Here is an 18,406-nt window from a genome sequence, read left to right as displayed (position 1 = left end):
TACGTCGATTCCACTTATAGAATTAGCTATCATTATCAAGCTGCCAGCTACAATTCAACTAAGTGTATTGTGACAACTAACTATTCAACTAATACCTGTAACTAATTATTCCAGTTCAACTTTTCAAACTAACTTCAACCAACTGCATCTTGAGGTCCAGTTCCAGCTCCAGCTCCAGCTCCAGCTCTAGATTCAGCTGCAGGCTTTGCTATAACAGATTGCTGACTCGTAACATCCCCCTTCAAGATGGAATTGTGCAAACCCATGATTCCCATCTTGTTAAGTAGGAAAGATAATTGTTCTGCTCCTAAAGATAGAATGTCTGCAAGTAGTGTTTAGAATAAACATAAACTGTTTTAATTATAGTTTTTTTCTCAAGTATGATAATCTATATCTATGTATTTCGTCCTCTCATGAAAAACTGGAATGGGCCATGTGGTTGCATTATTGTTGCAATGTATTAATGTAGGCTTCAAATGGTCTTCAACAAGGTATTTAAGTATTTCTGATAGCCAAATCACTGCACAGTACATAGTAGCTATTGTTATGTGCTCAGCTTCTGATGATGACCTTGATATTGTCGTTTGCTTTTAGATTTCAATGAAATCAGTGCTTCTCTTAAAAAAAAACACAGTACCCTATCACAAATCACTTGCTTTCTATGCGCCCTGCCCAAACTACATCGCAAAAGGCCTTTAATTGTAGATTAGATGTTCTTGGCAAAAAAATTCTTTGAGCTGTGTATGCTTAATAAATTTCAGAATTCTATGAGTTGTATTGAATCCAAGTGAGGCGATCTTGGTTCTTGCATAAACTGGCTAAGTGTCTAAATAACAAAAGCTAAGTCAGGTCTCATAATAGTTAGGTATAGTAACATAACTATCAGTCTTCAATACCATACAAGATTGGATAATAGCTGCTCACGAGACCATTTCAAATTCTGCTCCGTAAGAAATTAAGAAAGATGGGCACTAGTAAAGCCAAACATCAAGTGCATACTTGCATTGTGAAATAGAAAAACCAGTAGAAGATCGAGCAATTTCCAGACCTACAAAAATATCTGATAGTGCCAATATCTTTGATTTTAAAAGATGAATGTAAATAAGTTTTGAGAGCAAAAATGGAAACCAGATTAGGACTCGTAACAACTATGTCAATGACATAAAATAGAAACACCATGAATGTAATAGAATTATGCAAAGTGAATAGAATATGTTCATGTTGGTACTGAGTTAAACCATAGAGCAGTGCAAATCGAGTAAATTTGACATTTCACTGTCTAGAGGCCTGCCACAGGCTATAAAGGGACGTTTGAGTCTAAAAACTGTATTGGGAATAGAAGAAGAGTAACTAGGTTGTAGACTCACGAAACTTCCTCATCAAATTCACTATTAAAGAAAGCATTATCAACATTGAGCTGATGCACATGCCAATTTCAAGCTGCAGAAATAGCTAGTAGTGTTCTCACAGTGACCGGCTTGGCAACATAGAAGTAAAAAAGTGTCTGAAAAATCCAAACTTTCTATCGTGTAGCTACTAGTCAAGCTTTATGACGCTCTATTTTCCCATCAAATTTAAATTTGACTTTACGTACCCATCGACATTGAACTGATTTTTTACGAGGAGATAGAGTAGTAAATTCCCAAGTCTGATTTGCTTCAAGAGCGTCTATCTCAGCTTGCATGGCCTTTTTCCAGTGCTCAAATTTTATAGCTTTGTAATTGTGCGTAGGCTCAAAGGTAGTAGAAACAGAGACAAAGATTTGAAAAAGAAGGTGATAACTTGCTATACTGTACAGATGTAGCTAAATCATGAGAAGTACCAACACTATGTGAACCACTAGAACACATGGAACGAGGTTGAGCTGAAGAAGAAGTAAGAAAATTTCAGTGATACTATTCAAGGTAACTAAGATTCCTAACTCTAGAAGACCTACATTCTAAAATTCCAGATTAGTAATAAAAAGTTACAAACAAAAGAAATGCCTTGATTACTTTGATACGTATTTTTCAGTGACGACAATAACATCCATTAGGTTGATACTTGCGACTGTCACTTTACAAAATCTTGAAATACAACAACTAGATGTTAAAACTGCATTTCTAAATGGAAATTTAGAAGAAGAAATCTATATGAAACAACCCGAGAGGTTTTCGTTACCAGGGCAGGAAAATAAAGTTTATAAATCACTATATGGCTTAAAACAAGCACTCAAACAATGGCATGAAAAATTTGATAATGTCATGATAGAGAGTGGATTTAAAATCAATCGGTGTGACAAATGTGTTTACAAACACTAAAGATGGTTATGTCATTTTGTGTCTTTACGTTGACGACATGCTTATTGTTGGTAGTGACAATAAGATGATTGAATCCACTAAAAATATGTTGAATTCGAGATTTGACATGAAAGATATGGGTTTAGTTGATGTTATACTTGGAGTCAAAATCTCAAGAACATCAGATAAACTTGTTCGAAGTCAGTCACATTATATGGACAAAATTTTGAAAAAGTTCAATAAGGATGATACTGGCTTGGCTAGAATACTAATAGATACAAGTCAACATCTATCTAAAAATAAAGGTGAAAGTGTCTCTCAAGTAGAATACTCGAGAGTTATTGGAAGTCTAATGTACTTGATGAGTTGTACAAGACCAGACATAGCCTACACAGTCAGTAAACCGAGCAGATACACGAGTAATCCAGGAGCTGATCATTGGAAATGAATAGTAAGAATACTAAGGTACTTATGATATACTCGTAACTATGGAATCCATTATATCAAATATCCAGCGGTCATTGAAGGATACAGTGATGCTAATTGGATATCTGATATAAAAACTCAAAATCCACCAGTGGATTTGTGTTCACATTGGGAGGTGCTGCCATATCGTGAAAATCCTCTAAGCAAACAGTTATAGCTAGATCTATGATGGAATCTGAGTTTATAGTTTTAGATAAATGTGGTGAAGAGGCCGAATGGTTGCGCAGCTTTTTAGAGAATATTCCAAGATGGTCAAAATCTGTGCCATAATTTGCATATATTGTGACAGTCAATCAGCAATAGGAAGGGCACAGAGTAATATGTACAATGGTAAGTCTAGACATATACGTTGTAGACACAATACCATAAGACAACTACTCTCAACTGGAGTTATCATTAGTGACTATGTAAGATCAAAAGATAACATTGTCGATCCGCTAACCTAAGAGTTAAACAGAAAGTTAGTTGGGAAATCATCGAAAGGAATGAGACCTAAGTCCTTGAATGAATAAGTCATTACAAAGGAAACCCAACCTAGTTGACTGCAGATCCCAAGATCTAGGTTCAAAGGGACAACCTAATTGTAAAGGCTTAATAAAATCACTGTGGGGTGTATCCTCATGTCCATTCCTATGATGTAACAGTGATGCCCGTGAGGATGAAGGATAAGCAATAGACTTTTAATGATTCTTATGCATCGAAGTTCGAGTCAAGTAATGCGGGTTACTAGTAATAAGAAATCACCTATATGAGAAAGAAGTGGGGCCGCTTATAAGAGAATTGTGTAGGGCTCAATTATTAAGAACTCTCACAGAACCAGGCATATGTTCATGGTCAAAATGAACATAATAATGAGAATTGAATTGTGTTAGGAAGAATCTTGTGTGGAGTATATCATCGTTTACATAAATGGTAGAACAGTTCAAGGACAACACGTCTACTGGTCAGCCAGTAAAGTAAATATGCTTTCATAAGGGAAGGTTCAAAGGGTAATACATACATATCCTATGCAGGCTTCAATCGTTGAACTTTATCACCTAGTCTTGAGTCTCACGGTCACCAAGTCTCGTGTCTCACGGTTTCATGTCTCTCCCAATTTTTATTCATGTGGGGGATTGTTGGAAAAAAATGAGTACATGGCTCACTTTTGGAAAAAAAATTGGTGGGACCCGTTGGTCCAATTTGGAAGATTGAAATTGATCCTTTTTCTCCTCTGTGAGAGCATTGAAGCCATATATTTATTTGTCAAAATTGATGAATGGATGAATGAGAAATTGGAACTCAAAGATGACCATTGGAAGATGGTTATGTGGGAAAAATTGAAGTTAGTCCCAAATAGGAAAAATATGAAAGCAAGAACCACTTTAAATATGGTTGCACATTAGAAGGGTGTAATCATGTGTAGCATAGAGGCTCTCTCCACGTGTGTGCGCAGGGGGTTGCAAATCTCGGATCGAAATTGCTTTCGGACCTTGAACTTGTGTGTGGGCGTGACCTGAGTATACGAATGTCGGACCGAACGGAGCAAAAATTGGCCCCTCCAAAGAGCCCATGTTTTGCAATTCTTTTTGTTTTCTCCACTGACTTTAAAGTTTCTGAAACTTCCAAAACTCCCAAAAATTGAAATGACTCCAATGTTAATTGCTATAGAGTTAATGGCAAAATTATACTATATTAAATCTCAAGTTTTCCAACAATAAAACATATGAAAAATCTCACCAGGAAAACACACGAATTCTCTCTGCACAAAAATTCCCAGATTCTCTCGTCGTCTTCTTTCTGTCCAGTGAAATCGTCGAGGTGGTGATACTGTTCAGACACTAAATCGGTTCGTCGGAATAGTTTCTGTAGTGCTCAGATTCTGCTGGTTTTGCTGTTGTATCCTGAGAAACAGATGCTCAAACTAAACCTCAAACACTTATGGTGAGGGGCGAATCTGTTTTAAGGAAACTGTGTTCGCACAGGTCTCGGGTTGAAAATTTATTTACTATTTATTTAGTTTGTATTTTATTCTTGCAGATTTATTTATTTAGCGATTTACACATCTCATATATTGTTTGTTAAATTTATGTTAGAAATATATTTCTAAAAGGAAGATAAAATAAAATAAATGTTTTTTTTTTTCAATTCGTTATATGTGTGAAAATTAGATTTTACATATACGGTATTTCTATTTGTAAGTGAAAAATTTGTGTTATTTTAGTTAGTGTATGAATAAAAAACACTTTGTTCAAATTTTGTACAAATACGGTGAGTTTCGCCTGCAAATACAGTGAGCTGTCATATACGGTGAGCTTTCTACAAATACGGTAGGCAGCATATACGGTAAGCTGCAAATACGGCAAGCTGCCTGGATGCCATATACGGTAAATTGAGCTGCTAAATACGATAAGCAATTGCCAAATACGATAAGCGTGAATCCGGTGTCTAAATCACATATACGGTATATGAGAACCCGATTTCACTCCAGACACTACCAATTAAATTTACCAACAAAAAGGGAAGAATTAGAGTCCTGTTGTAAGTCAAATTGGATGGTTGAAGGAAAACATTAGGCGTGCTTTGGCTGCTGTGGCACAGAAGTCGGCAGTAGCTTGGAGAAAAAAAAAGGGAATTTGCGGTGCAAGGTTGAAATATATACACACAATCAAAAGCCAAGGCAGAGAGGAATTGGAGTGGCAGTTTTGGACCACATTGACGGCTGCTGTTGCATTAAAAGATAATTACACACAAGAAAACAGCAAAAAAGTCGGAGGTTGCGTTTGGGTTGGAAAACAGAGAAAACATATACACGCAGAAGATGGCACATGCTATTGAAATTATTCATGTTTCGTCAATTTCTCAGTGATGTATTTTCAGTTTTATTTGTTTAATTCCAACAGTATGTTAAGCTAATTCCTCTCATGTATTCAATGAAGATGAAACCATTTATTATTTATTTTTGATTCAAGACAAGTAGTTTAGTTAAATTCTTGCAATTCTTGATTAATCTTCCATGCTTAATTTTATTATTTGATTGCTTGATCACCAATTAAACATATTGTTACTTGTTGTATTGTTGGGAGGCTCGGTCTAGAACACTGCGTGATTAATACATGTGCAATAAATTTTAGGAATAATATTTACCACTGTGAAATTTTTGGGATAATTGTAAAATTGAATGCGATCTATTCATTTGAATTCGAACTAAAAATAGATTCGGGTCGTGATTATGATAGATTTAATTTGTTTTGGAAAAGAAAATTAATTACAATAGAATTACCGATTGTCAAGAATATATGAACGAAGCTAGCTGCGTAGTCAAGAATTGGAATAGATAATAATAGGTGGATTCGTAATCCAATACACTATTCCCATACATATATAAAACTCGTATTTTACAAGCTTTCGTATATTACTTTAGAATAATAAAAAAATCACAGTCACTTTCATTTTGCTTACTTTGAATCTAGTTAAAGACTATTACACTCTATTAAATTTTAATTTTCGTGGGACGATACTCTTAACTCACTCAAATCTATTACTTGTCAACGATCTCGCACGCTTGCGGATTTCACAAGAACACTTACATGACTTAAAACTTGGTGGAAAACCAATAATCATAAAGCACTTGTCAGTTGTGTGAGAGGTATAACCATGTTCAGTACAATACAAATATTTTTTTCGAGGACCATATGGCTGCTTGAATAAACTAGAGGAACCAAATGAGTATTGAGGCAAAGGACTAAGTGTTGTCTTGCTAGCCATAGCAGCAGATTCAAAATGAGGAATAGAGTGACCAATATTTCTTTGAGTTCATTCTTGCGGAATTATAGAGAAAATTTTGTTGAGGGAAGGCAAGGGTTTAGATAGCAGTATTTGACATATTAATGTAGCAAATCTCTCATTCTGTCCCATAAAAATGCTGAATGTAATCTTGTTGATGATATTCCAATAGAGTTTTAACACTGAAATATCAAAGTTGGACCCAACTAACAATAGAGGAGGTAAATAGGTGTTTTATACAGAATTTAATCTTATCAATATTTAAAGCAGCAGGTCAATATAGATATTTAATTAAACGAATTCACATGCAATTCTAACCTAGATGTTGCATTACTACAATTTGTAATTTTCAAAAAATAAATAACACCAAGGAATTGATAACGGAGAAAAACTCCTTGTAGGATCAAAAAACTTTGGGCATATTACCCAATAAAATTCATTATAGACGAATTAACTTATAGTAAAATCTAGACTTGACTAGCTCCTAGTACATTCTGACTTACTTCTTGTAATAACTAAGGCCCTCTTAAACTGCGTGCTCTTACACCAACTCTTGACCTTTGGAATTGTCTATCTTCTATGGATCACCGAGAATTAGGATTGGCAACGGGGCGGGATGAGTTCCCCGTTCCCCACCCCCACCGGGCATTTCCTGCCTCGGACCCTCCTTGTTATCCCTTTAAGGCGGGGCAGGGCGGGACGATAGCCCTATTTATGTAGCCTTTTTTTTTTTTTAATAGTTTTGTATAATTCATTTTCCTGCACCCCTTCATTCAAGTGAGATAATAATATAGTTATTAAAAATTTAATTAATTAATTTATATTTAAAAGTTAAATTATTCGAATATATTTGGTAAATTAAGATTTTTATTATTTGTTGTATTCCTTAGATAATCTTAGTTGCAATCTTCTACTAGAATTAATGAAATTTCGTGGAATTTTTTTTTGAAGTATTGAATTCTTAAAAAAGTAAAACTAAGTGGGGCCCGTTACCCGTACTCGATCGATTACCTAATTAAGTGGGTAGTCTTCGTTCCATTTGGGGCGGCCACAGGGGTATTGAATTTGACGGATATTTTTGTCATCCCTACCGAGAATTCCCCCGTTCTCCTCCTACCGGAACTTCAACCACCTTTCTAAATCTTCAGCACTTTTTGATAGATATATAGGAAATGGAGGGTTTGGTGTTTCGAGAATATGAATTTGATGTTTTCAATATGTGGTTGATTGATCTCATTGTAGGGAATTGATGTAGAATCTCCAACAGATGAATTATGGGAAGAATATAATGATCAATCACACCTACGGACAAAATATAACTTAGGTATATATAGTAGATGGTGTTTGGGGTTGTCTAAAACTCAAAAAAAACGTTTAAAACGCGATTTACAATTTTCCCCAAAATAACTGGAGCTCAAGCAATACCTCGACGCCAAACAAGTGCCGGGCTTTCGATCGAGTGAAACACCGGCATTAGGCAGACATTATGCTCACTGTTTGGACGCTCAAGCATGATCTTGGCATTGAGCAAGCATTAGTGCAACGACTTTATCTCTTTGTTTCATACTCGAACCCAAAAATTCCTAATTGATCTAGACAACCTCCCCCAATGACTTTTTAACTTTTTTAACTTTAATTTTGTCCAGAGAATTGCCAGTTACAATAAATCTAATAAAGACTAGGACTAGAATCAACAGGTAGGGGTAGATAATTGAACTATTCATCCCACAAGGTTTTGAACGTGGTGAAATAATTAGTCACTGATGAAGACCCTTGATTAACAGCACAGATCGACTTTTACAGTTGAAAGATTTATGGAGAATTGCCTTGACTATACCTCTCTTCGAGTTCTTTTCACAGATCAGATGCAATAGCAATATAAAGAACACTAGCAGCAATATCTTTACTTAAGGAGTTTAAGATCCAAGAGCAAACCATATCATTACAACGAATCCATGCTGGATAAGGAGGATCAGTTGTAGGCTTTGAAAGATCTCCATTGATAAGGCCAAGCTTGTTCTTGGCAGAGATGGCCATGGACATAGATCTCTTCCAAGGAAAATAGTTGCATTCATCGAGAACTTAAAGAAACCCATACAGCACCAGGACTGTCATTGTTTGCTAAAAACAAAGGATTAGAAGAATCATCAACAACGATGATCACAATTGACAAAGAAGCTAATCTGGAATGCAGCGGAAGACACTAGCTAGCTCTGATACCATTTAGAAAAATAAAAATAACCACAGAACTAAGAAGATGACAGAAAGTAAAAACACGGAAAGAATCAGATTCTCTTTTTCTGTATTCTGTATATTGAATGAATGTAACAGCTCCAGCTTCAGCTTCAGCTTCGTTCACAGGCTTTGCTACAACAGATTGCCAACTTGTAACATAGTTACTCTTGTGATGTCAAATTTCATTTTCTTGATATGTAGACTGTAGACGGATGGAAGAAAACTTTATAACTCAGTACGCAAGACTTTACAAACGAAGTGCAGACTAGGGGTCTGCATTTCGTAATTGGATGCCTTAGGAGCTACCCTCGGAGGACAATGTCTAATGGCTCGCATCAACAATAACAAAATTGCAGTTGGGGGTCACCTTGAGCAGTTAGAGGTCTTGGGAGTTGGCCTCAAAGGTGAGATGTCTTATAGCTTGCCTTTATCAATTGAAGATCTTATAAGCTGGCCTAAGAGGGTTATAGCTTTCCTCAATAATAAGAAAATTTTAGGTTGGAGCCCGCCTTGAGGAATTGGAGGTCGTAGGAGCTGGTCTCGGACGGACGATGTCTCATAGCTCGTCTCAACTATAAGAAAATTGAGGGTTGGGAGCCCACATTGAGCAATTGGAGGTCTTAGGACTAGTCTCGAATGGACGAGATCTTATAGCAGTAAGAAAATTGCAAACTTGTGGACCCTTTGAGCGATTGGAGGTCTTAGTTTCCAACATGATATTCATAGTTTTCGTGATAAGTACTTTGCTGCACTCGATAAAAATTGAGTTTTTTCTAAAAACTAATCAGATGATACAATTATAAAAATACTGAAAAGAAACATGGAATAGTAGAATAGACATAGTACATGTAGATTATTGAAGTAAATTTTGTTCTCCCGGAATAGGTCCATAGAGAATCCCAGCATGAGAAATCAGTCTGATCCCTAGAGCATTAAACACATGGAGTTGGGTCATTTTTCTCGTTGAAGACAGTTGCTTCCAACGATTTTTTATATAAAATTTAACGTTGTAATTGTGTTCTTGTATGCTTCTTGGTACTTATTTTATAGCTGCGAAAAAGCAAATAATGAAATTGTACTAAAATCACCTCAAGAATACAATGGTCAATAGGCCTAATAAATGGTGGCCTTATAAGTTGGCAGGCTGTAGCCAGACTCACACAGCATTTCTTGTTTGGTTGTTACAAGTTGCTTTTGAAACATTATCAAAGAAACGTCAAATCAAGTACCCAAATATATGCGCGTATTTATATCTATCGAAAATGGACAGAGTAACATGCCTCATTGTATAACAATCAAAGAGGGTAAAAAGGTTGTCATGAATAAGAACTCTTTATTCGATTATATTACACATAATGGATGTTGCCCAAACGATGATTGGAAGCAAATCTCAAAGAATAATGTTATTTGAAGTCACTCATCGTCACAATCGCTCTACGTGACATATATGTATCGGTTAGTGATTTGATATATGAAGTAAGAAAAAACTAACATATTAATATATCAAATCACAAACAACCATGTAGGATATCATATGGGACGACTACGGCAGTGAGTGATTATGAATAGCATTACTCAATCTCAAATCGTTAAATTGTGATTTTTTTACTAACATTTTTAGAGTAATCTTAATTTTCGGAATTTGAGGTTTTAGAAAGGGCGTCTGAATTTGTTGGACTTTTAATTTTTGCAATAAAAAAGGGAAGTGTGTAAAACCATGCGTGCCAACTACCTAAATCATAATTAATTAATGTTAATGAGACTGTAAAAACTAATTTATATCTGCAAATGATTGAATGATGACATGGCTTTTTGTATTGTTACATGCCCGCCTATTGCAACTGAAACCAACAATGTGATGGGCCTTTCTCACTGAGGAAAAAAGTGTTGGGCCGTTATCGGTTTGGGGATATAGTGAGTATTTTGTCGCACACCCTAGTTGCGAGGTCGCCAACATTGATTTTTATTACAGGAAATTACATAAACACAGTTATTTAACTTTTCCAATTTAAAAATCAGGCATCAGCTTTATTTAATCAAAAAATCAGGTAATAATTCAATTTATAAATAGGGTTGTGCTATTTGCACAGTACACAGGGCCTGAGACATGGGGTGGAAAGGAGAAAAATCCTTATAAATATCTAAAATAATAATATAAAATTAAATTATTTTACCTACGCCCACCCCATCCAGCCCAAACTTCCAAACCCAAACGTCATTCCCCTCTTATCCTCCTTCTCTATTTTTTCTCTCTCTCTTTATTCAAATTCGTCACCATCGCCTAACCATCACCTCAACCGCCACATTATCACCACTTGCACCACCACTAGCACCCCGTCCCGTCCACAGATCGCTTCATTCACATATCGTCTCCATCGTCGCTATTGCTGCTTATTAATTATGGTAAATTGGCTCTGTGCATCTGCGTGCGTCAGCACAGTGCAGTGAGCGCCGTTGTGCCACTGAGAGCATCGGCATCGCGATTTTTACCTGGTGGTTTCTTCCTTTATGTGCAACTATGTTTGTGGGTCGTTGATGGAGTTTGTCGGCAATTTTTCTGATCCGATCTACTGGTGGTTGGTTTTCTGATCAAGTCTACTGCTTAGCCGGAGTTTTGAGGTGATGGTGTAGTTGCATATGGTGATGGCGATGGTGGTGTTTTGTGTAGGTGGTTGTGGTTGTGGTGCGACAGTGTCACAGTGGTGGTTCAATTGATGCGGATGGTGTTGGATGGTGAGATGACATGGAGCTCGGTTGGTGCCGGTGGTGGAGTGGGGGTTATTTTTGTTGGGTGGGTGGTTGTGATTGTGGTTGTGGTCTCTGTTATATGTGGATTTGAGGTGGTGACTTTGGCGATTCCTGTGTTCATAGTGGTACTCGTGAGCTTATGGTGACTCACAATTTTGTTACAGTGGTGTTGCGGTTGCTGTTGTGGAAGGTTATTGGTAGAGGTAGAGAAAAGAAACTACTTGTTTCGAAAAACGCTGCGTATGCAGTGTTAGGTGTCTATGACCAATTATTTTGTTAATTTGTAACCAATTATAGTTGCGACCTAAAAGTTTGATAATTTGTGATTGAGGGATGGAGTTTTTAGAAGTCTATGACCAACTATTTAGTTAATTTGTAACCTATGACTAGAGATGTAAACGAGCCGAGTCGGCTTGCGAGTCGAAATTTTTGGCTCGAACTCGACTTGGGTAAAATGTTTCAACTTCTTTCCGGGCTTGAGTTGAGCCGAGCAGGCTCACTTTTTTTTTACTTTTTTTTTTTTATTATTTTCCTTCATATATAGATAACAGCCTACTGCTTTAGAATAATGGCAGTACGCTGCTACCTTTTTCAGCAACCTTGTTGCCTTAAAATTTTTAATTTTTGATATATAAAGGTCTGCGAGCCGAGCCCTCGAGCCATACGGGCTAGCTTGGGCTTGGCCCAGGAACCCAGATTGGAGCTTGGCCCCAGCCTCGAGCCAGGCCGATTTGGACTTTTTTCGGGCCGAGCTATGGATAGTCTAAGCCGACGAGCCCAATTGCCATCCCTACTTGTGACTTAAAAATTCAATAATTGTGACCTATAAAGTTTGTTATTTGTGACCAATTTGAAAATATGTGACTACTAAATAAATTGTGATCTATAAATTTCTTAATTTGTGATGGACGAAATAAATTGAGGCCTATCAAATTTTTTATAATGACTAAGAAATAATATGTGACCAATAAATAAATTGTGACTTATAAGTACACACCCATGACCATTAATTATCTAGTTGTGACCTTAACATATTAAGTTAATAAAATATTTTTAATTAATTTATTAATACCTAAGTTTTGAATTTTAAAACTTAAAACTTGATAATTGAATTACCCTATACTTAATACTTGATTTTTGAATTTTTGCCATTTTATTATGTTCAATGCCCAATTTTGTCTCGCCTGCTTGTCGACCCATGAATTCTTCATAATGGGCTAGATAGATCAAGGGCCTTCTTGTCATCGTTTCAGTGGTTTAAAGGGCTTTCCTCTTCTGAAATGGACCATTTTCGATTTAGGATATATTGAACTTTTGTTCGATTCTCATTTTTTACAAAAAAACATTTTTCTCCTTCTTCTTTTCAACCACACATTTTTAAATAAAATAAAATTACACTTAAATTCAAAACTTTTCATTATTTTTTAACGACAAATTCTGCATCAATTTATTATTCTAAAATACATTATTAGGAAATAACAGGACTCATACAGGACCTAGTATAAATCGTCCTAATTAGTTTCAAAATTTTTTTATTTTTTATTTTTTTCGTGCAGCATAAATCTAGAGGCATTAATTCTTCATATTGAGCTAGTAAGAGCATCCCCAAAAGGTTTCCTATTTTTAAATAGCATATTTTACCATTTGGACAGTATTCATAAATTTAAAAATTTAAAATTTTGAAGTACTCCAACAAGTTCTTTATATTTAACACTTAATTTTACTACTCTTAAAAAATATTTATCATTTTTTTCTATTTTTTATCATTAAGATAGATAACATCGTATGTTTAAAAAGTTTCTTAGAGATACTCTAAACATATTTGTTTGTTTTTGGTTCTTTTATTGTTGTCTTGGATAAGAAATAGAATTTTATTTATCACAAAAATGACTTTTTTGTGCTCAACTTTTTATCGAGTATTACTCCTAGGGCGTTATGAAATGGAAAATTTTCACCATTAATCTCTCAACTATGGACCTTGTTGTGTCGTACTCTCCAACTTATTTTTTATATCAATATCCTTCTCGGTCCCTACTTGGTTTAGCTAAAAATTAATTTTTAGTAAATTTTGATAAAAGTTAATGACGTGCGTGGATGAAAATTTGGTAAAAGTTGTGAATTTCATAAAATATGTGATTGAAAAATAAATTTTAGATTAACGTGGACAAAACAAGAGCTCAATCAATTAATTTGAAGCGACATTAAACCTCAATGGATGGAACATGTCCATTCAATATAAAACTAAGATTCGGATAAAGGAAATGATACTTGGCCAGGGCCACATGGGTACAGACCCCCCACCAGTAGGGGGGAGCCATGTGGTGCCGGCCCTTGCCATCAAGCATCACTCTTTGGATAATGAATTGGTTCACTCCTTTTATATCGTGGGTATGAATACCCACGTTCAATATGTAATCAGCTTAAATGAAGTTAAATCAATAAATTTAAAACAATGATGCAAATTTCTGGTAGTAAAAAAGTATTAAGTTAATTCCATTAATCGTTATTGAAGTTTGTAAGAAATTTTAAATTGGCTATTAAAGTAATTTCTTACTCTATTAGTCATTAAAGTAATTTTAAATCTCTGATTTTTCTCTAACAATCATTGTATTAGCTTATGATATGTAAATAAAACTCTTGTTTGGTTCAATTAAAATAATTTGTAAAAAGTTAGCAAATAATTTTAACCTCATATTTTATAAGATCTACAACTTTTCAATCATATATAGTATCAACTTTTATCAATATTTACTTATTATCTAAATCGAATAGGGAAAAAAGTTATTTGATTTTTAATAAATTTATAAGCATTTGCTAATTCAAAAGAAGCTGTCAATAAATTATCCTTGTTTGATAATCATTATTTTCAAATTTTTTTCTATATATTCATCTTTAACCACATATTTATATAATAAATTATTCTACAATTAATCTCAGAATTTTTTAAGACATATTAAATACACATTTTTCTAAAATCATTATTTAAAACTTTGTTTTCAAAACAATGGTCGTCAAAAGGGGCTAAGCACCCGTTTGGCCCCCATTTTGTCGACATGAAAATAGGTGGAAATGTTTTTTTTTTTTTAAATAAATGGTTAAAAAAGAAAGAAAAATTTTTAATTTACGTATAATATTATTTTATGAAAGATTCTGTGATTGAAAATAAAAAGTGTTCAAGTCGCAATGGATAAAATGTTATGTAAGAAAGAGAGTGGGGCTGAAACCAGTTGGAGGGTCAACTCTTTTTATTAAAAGCCACTCGATTTCCAATATCAAAAGAATCTTCAGCTTTTTATGCTCCCTCCATCTCAATTATATAGGTTTATTTATTTTTCACACGAATTAAGAAATCTTTTTTAATGTCATTGAAAAATTAATTTTTGCCATGATCTTTCCCAGTTTACCTTTATTTAATTTTCAATATGTAGTAGTAAATTAATGTTGGAATTAATAAAGAATTTGAATAATTTAATTTGAAGAAGAAGAAATGAGAGTTATTTCATATTTCCAAGAAGTAGAAAATGTGTGTATTTAGATGATTTCAAAAAGTTGGCATATTAAGTGAAAAAAATTGAATAGGGGTATATTGGAAAAGGAATAAAACAAAATATTCTAAATTAGGAAACGGGCCTATATATTTGGGGCAAGAGAAAAAAGAAACTCAACCTATATAATAGAGATAGAGGGAGTATTTTAAGACAATTTAGAGAGAGTCTAAAGACCATAAAGTTGGACCTCCTTTTCCCAGAAAATACCTGCTCCAAACAAGATAATTAAGAGGCCGTTTGGTATGGATTAAAATTTGATTTTAATTCAAGTCAAAATAAAAAAATCAATATTAATCACATCTTTCTTGAATTCCACAACTTTTCAACCACACATTCAAAAACTTCTATCACAATCTACTAGAAAATCTAATTTTAATCCCTACCAAACACCAATCCCTCTTTGGATTTCTTAAAAGAATAAGGAATATACAACTATATATATAATGTGGTGTTTATAATGATATTCATTGCCCTCACATGAAGGGGAATCCCACTTCGGATGAATTATATTTTACTCAAAATTGGTTCTCGTCCATGTAAGGAGGGTGGACACCATTATAAATACCCTAATATACGTGTAACATCACCCAAATCTCTCTAAATGACCCTTTTCCGTGCAGAAGACCCCTACGGTATAAGTCCATTAGTTGAGATGTTAAGTAAGGCCAAAAATCAAAAAAAGATAATTGTAGATGCGGTACCAGATGAAAAGTTTGGGTATAATTTATAAAATAATGAAAGGTTGGAACTACAACGGCAATTATCATTTTTTATAATTTTGGCCTTACTTAACATCTCAACTAATGAACTTATCCGGTAGGGGTCTTCTGCACGGAAAATGTCATCCGAAGGATTTTTGCCAATTCTAAAGGATAGTGGGTATTTTGCAATAGGTTAATGTTAGGGGTTCTGTGCCAATTATCCTTGATAAAATTCTAATTTTTAATAAATTTTTATAAAAATCGATGAAATGTATGGTTACAAAATTTGTAAATTTTGTAAATTCCACAAAATATATGCTTGAAATGAGTTTTAGGAAAAATTAGTTTTAATAAATGGGGATCAAACTCAGACTAAATAGAGAGAATGAAAATAAAACTTAGCATTACTCTAATAATTGTGAGATAACTCGTCGTGACATTGAAAAATGAGTACACAATTCTTGAATACGTTTAACATGTTTGGTTACTTTTAAATAAATTTTGTTTTTAAATATGTGTGAACATGCTTTTTTTCTATGAATAAGATAGTTAAGTCCATGTTTGAGTCTCATTATTTAAAAATTTATTTCTATTCAAACTCATTTTAAATTAAACATTCTTACAATAAAATAATTTTACATGTAAATTCAAATTTTTCTTATTTTTTGACCATGCATTCTCTAGAAATCGCTATTACAAAATTTATTTTCTTAAAAAATAAGCTCAAACAACCCTAATTATTTTTAACAATGAAATTTAAGTTACCAAAATGATTGCATTTGGTCTCACTTTCCAACCTTGTACACAAACATTTTCTTTATTACTAAAGATCGATAGTTGTTAAAATTGGACACAAGAACAAAGAACGAATATTTTAAGTTCTAACTGAAAATAAGTGGTTTTTCAACTACGGCAAATTCACACGACGGTTACATAACATATAGGTACATATTAAACAGTTTTTGGGATTTGAGATCGATCATGTGATTTTTCAAACGCCCCAGCCTATTTTCTCCCAACCTTGTTTTGTAAGCTGATTTCTTGTTCTCCGACCATGTAAATTCCTCGTACAGTTTTTCTTCTCCGTCATCCATTAACGATGACAAAGCAGTAATCTTTTCACTCAAAGGTGGCCCTCCAAAGTATACCATTGAAATTCTTGATTTTAAGCTTTGAGTCAATACTCTATGCTTCACACTTCTGAACCTGCCATTGGTGATTACCTGCGCACGAAAACCAAAATCCCGGTAATCTTGTCAAAGTTGGAAAAATAAGCTAAAATCGTGTTTATTATAGAGTCCATTGGTTACCTGCAAGGAATCGCCGACGTTGAAGAAAAAAGAGGAGTGATCTGGTGGGACGGAGACCCATGTACCATCTTTAAGACATATTTGGAGGCCTGATGTGTTGTTAGATCTTAAAACAGATGATATTTGTGGGTCTGTATGTTCTCCAAAACCTATCAAAATTCGATCACTCGATGGTTGAAGCTCTGGGTATGGTGGATAGTGGTTTACCCGAAAACAAGAATCGCTTTTCTCATCCTTTATCAGCCTACTCAAAACATCCTTTGGCCCTATTTTCAGTTCTACCGTTATCATTTCAAGAACTTCACACATCATGTTTCTTACTGCTGAAACATAGTCATTCACGAGAGACCTAGATGCGTAAACAAGAAAAATAATATATATTAGCTCGTAGTTCACTTCAGTCGAGTATTGTATACCAAATATATCCTTTAAATTTTGACCTCTGTTACCTATACAGATAGTTTGACTGATAAATGTGGCATTCATCTGTCCGTTGAATTTCAAATCACTTGCACAGATCATCTGTTGATCTGTACAAGTAGAAAAATTCTTAAATTTCTCATTATTTTTCCCATGCAAAGAAGAAAGAAGAGGAAAGAAAGTTTCGTCTTACCATAAACTTTCTGAAATTCCTGGAAGAATCACTTGAGCATTCTTTGAAAAGATTTCTGGGCCGACTCCAAAGAGAAGATACTTAACCCAACCCACATCGCTACTGAGGCCAATTTTCTTGTTACCATAACCAAAAGGGTTAGGAGGTCCAGATTTTTCTTTATCTAGCTGGGGTAAATTGAAAAACTTGACAGCTTCAGATTCTAATTTCTCCATGAACTCCACTGAAAAACCATGGTTAATCACTTTGAAGAATCCATACTCTTTGCAGGCCTCAACAATCTTAGTTTTAGCATCAGGGTCTAAAAGATCAACGATCGGAATTGCAGTGAAATTTTTTGATGTGGATTTGCACCGTTTGATGTTATTGAAATTGTCAAGAACATTAACTGGGTGAGATAAAACCTCCATTTCTGTTTCAAGAATATAGAGAGAAAGAGTAAAGAAATTTGATATAGAATTAGGGTATTGAAAGAGAGTTTAACTGGGGGAAATGGTCATGCAGAAAGAGATGTGGCGTTAGAAACTAAGGAGGCTAGGCCTGGGCAAAAAAATCGAAAAATCGATCAAACCAATTAAATCGAACCGATTTGGATCGACTTGACACAAATAATTAGTTTGGTTTTCTTTGAACAAAACCATTGTGGATTGACTCGGTCGTGCTTTAAAGCCTCAAACCGGTTTCAAACCGCTGATTAATCGAACCAATTCAACCAGCCCAC

The 18,406-nt window shown here is 34.6% G+C and overlaps 1 protein-coding gene across 1 annotated transcript; it reads right to left on the bottom strand.

Annotated features, from left to right (window-relative positions):
- Positions 1-16,579: 16,579 nt before the first annotated feature.
- On the bottom strand, positions 16,580-18,126 carry LOC111370328 (gibberellin 2-beta-dioxygenase-like). The gene is made up of 3 exons (XM_022992001.1): positions 17,686-18,126; positions 17,073-17,421; positions 16,580-16,985 (listed from the first exon to the last, which is right to left on the bottom strand). The coding sequence occupies exons 1-3, from the start codon at positions 18,093-18,095 to the stop codon at positions 16,692-16,694; spliced, it is 1,053 nt and encodes a 350-aa protein (XP_022847769.1). The 5' UTR covers positions 18,096-18,126; the 3' UTR covers positions 16,580-16,691.
- Between the last annotated feature and the right edge of the window lie 280 nt (positions 18,127-18,406).

The sequence above is a fragment of the Olea europaea genome, chromosome 21 (assembly GCF_002742605.1).
Source record: "Olea europaea var. sylvestris chromosome 21, O_europaea_v1, whole genome shotgun sequence".
NCBI classification, from domain to species: Eukaryota; Viridiplantae; Streptophyta; class Magnoliopsida; order Lamiales; family Oleaceae; genus Olea; species Olea europaea.
This window is presented reverse-complemented; position numbering and strand designations above follow the sequence as displayed.

Coding starts and splice junctions, on each gene's coding strand:
- LOC111370328 (XM_022992001.1), bottom strand. CDS start 18,095: ATGGAGGTTTTATCTCACCCAGTTAATGTTCTTGACAATTTCAATAAC. Junction 17,422..17,685: donor GGAATTTCAGAAAGTTTATG/GTAAGACGAAAC, acceptor TTACGCATCTAG/GTCTCTCGTGAATGACTATG. Junction 16,986..17,072: donor ACGTCGGCGATTCCTTGCAG/GTAACCAATGGA, acceptor TTTCGTGCGCAG/GTAATCACCAATGGCAGGTT.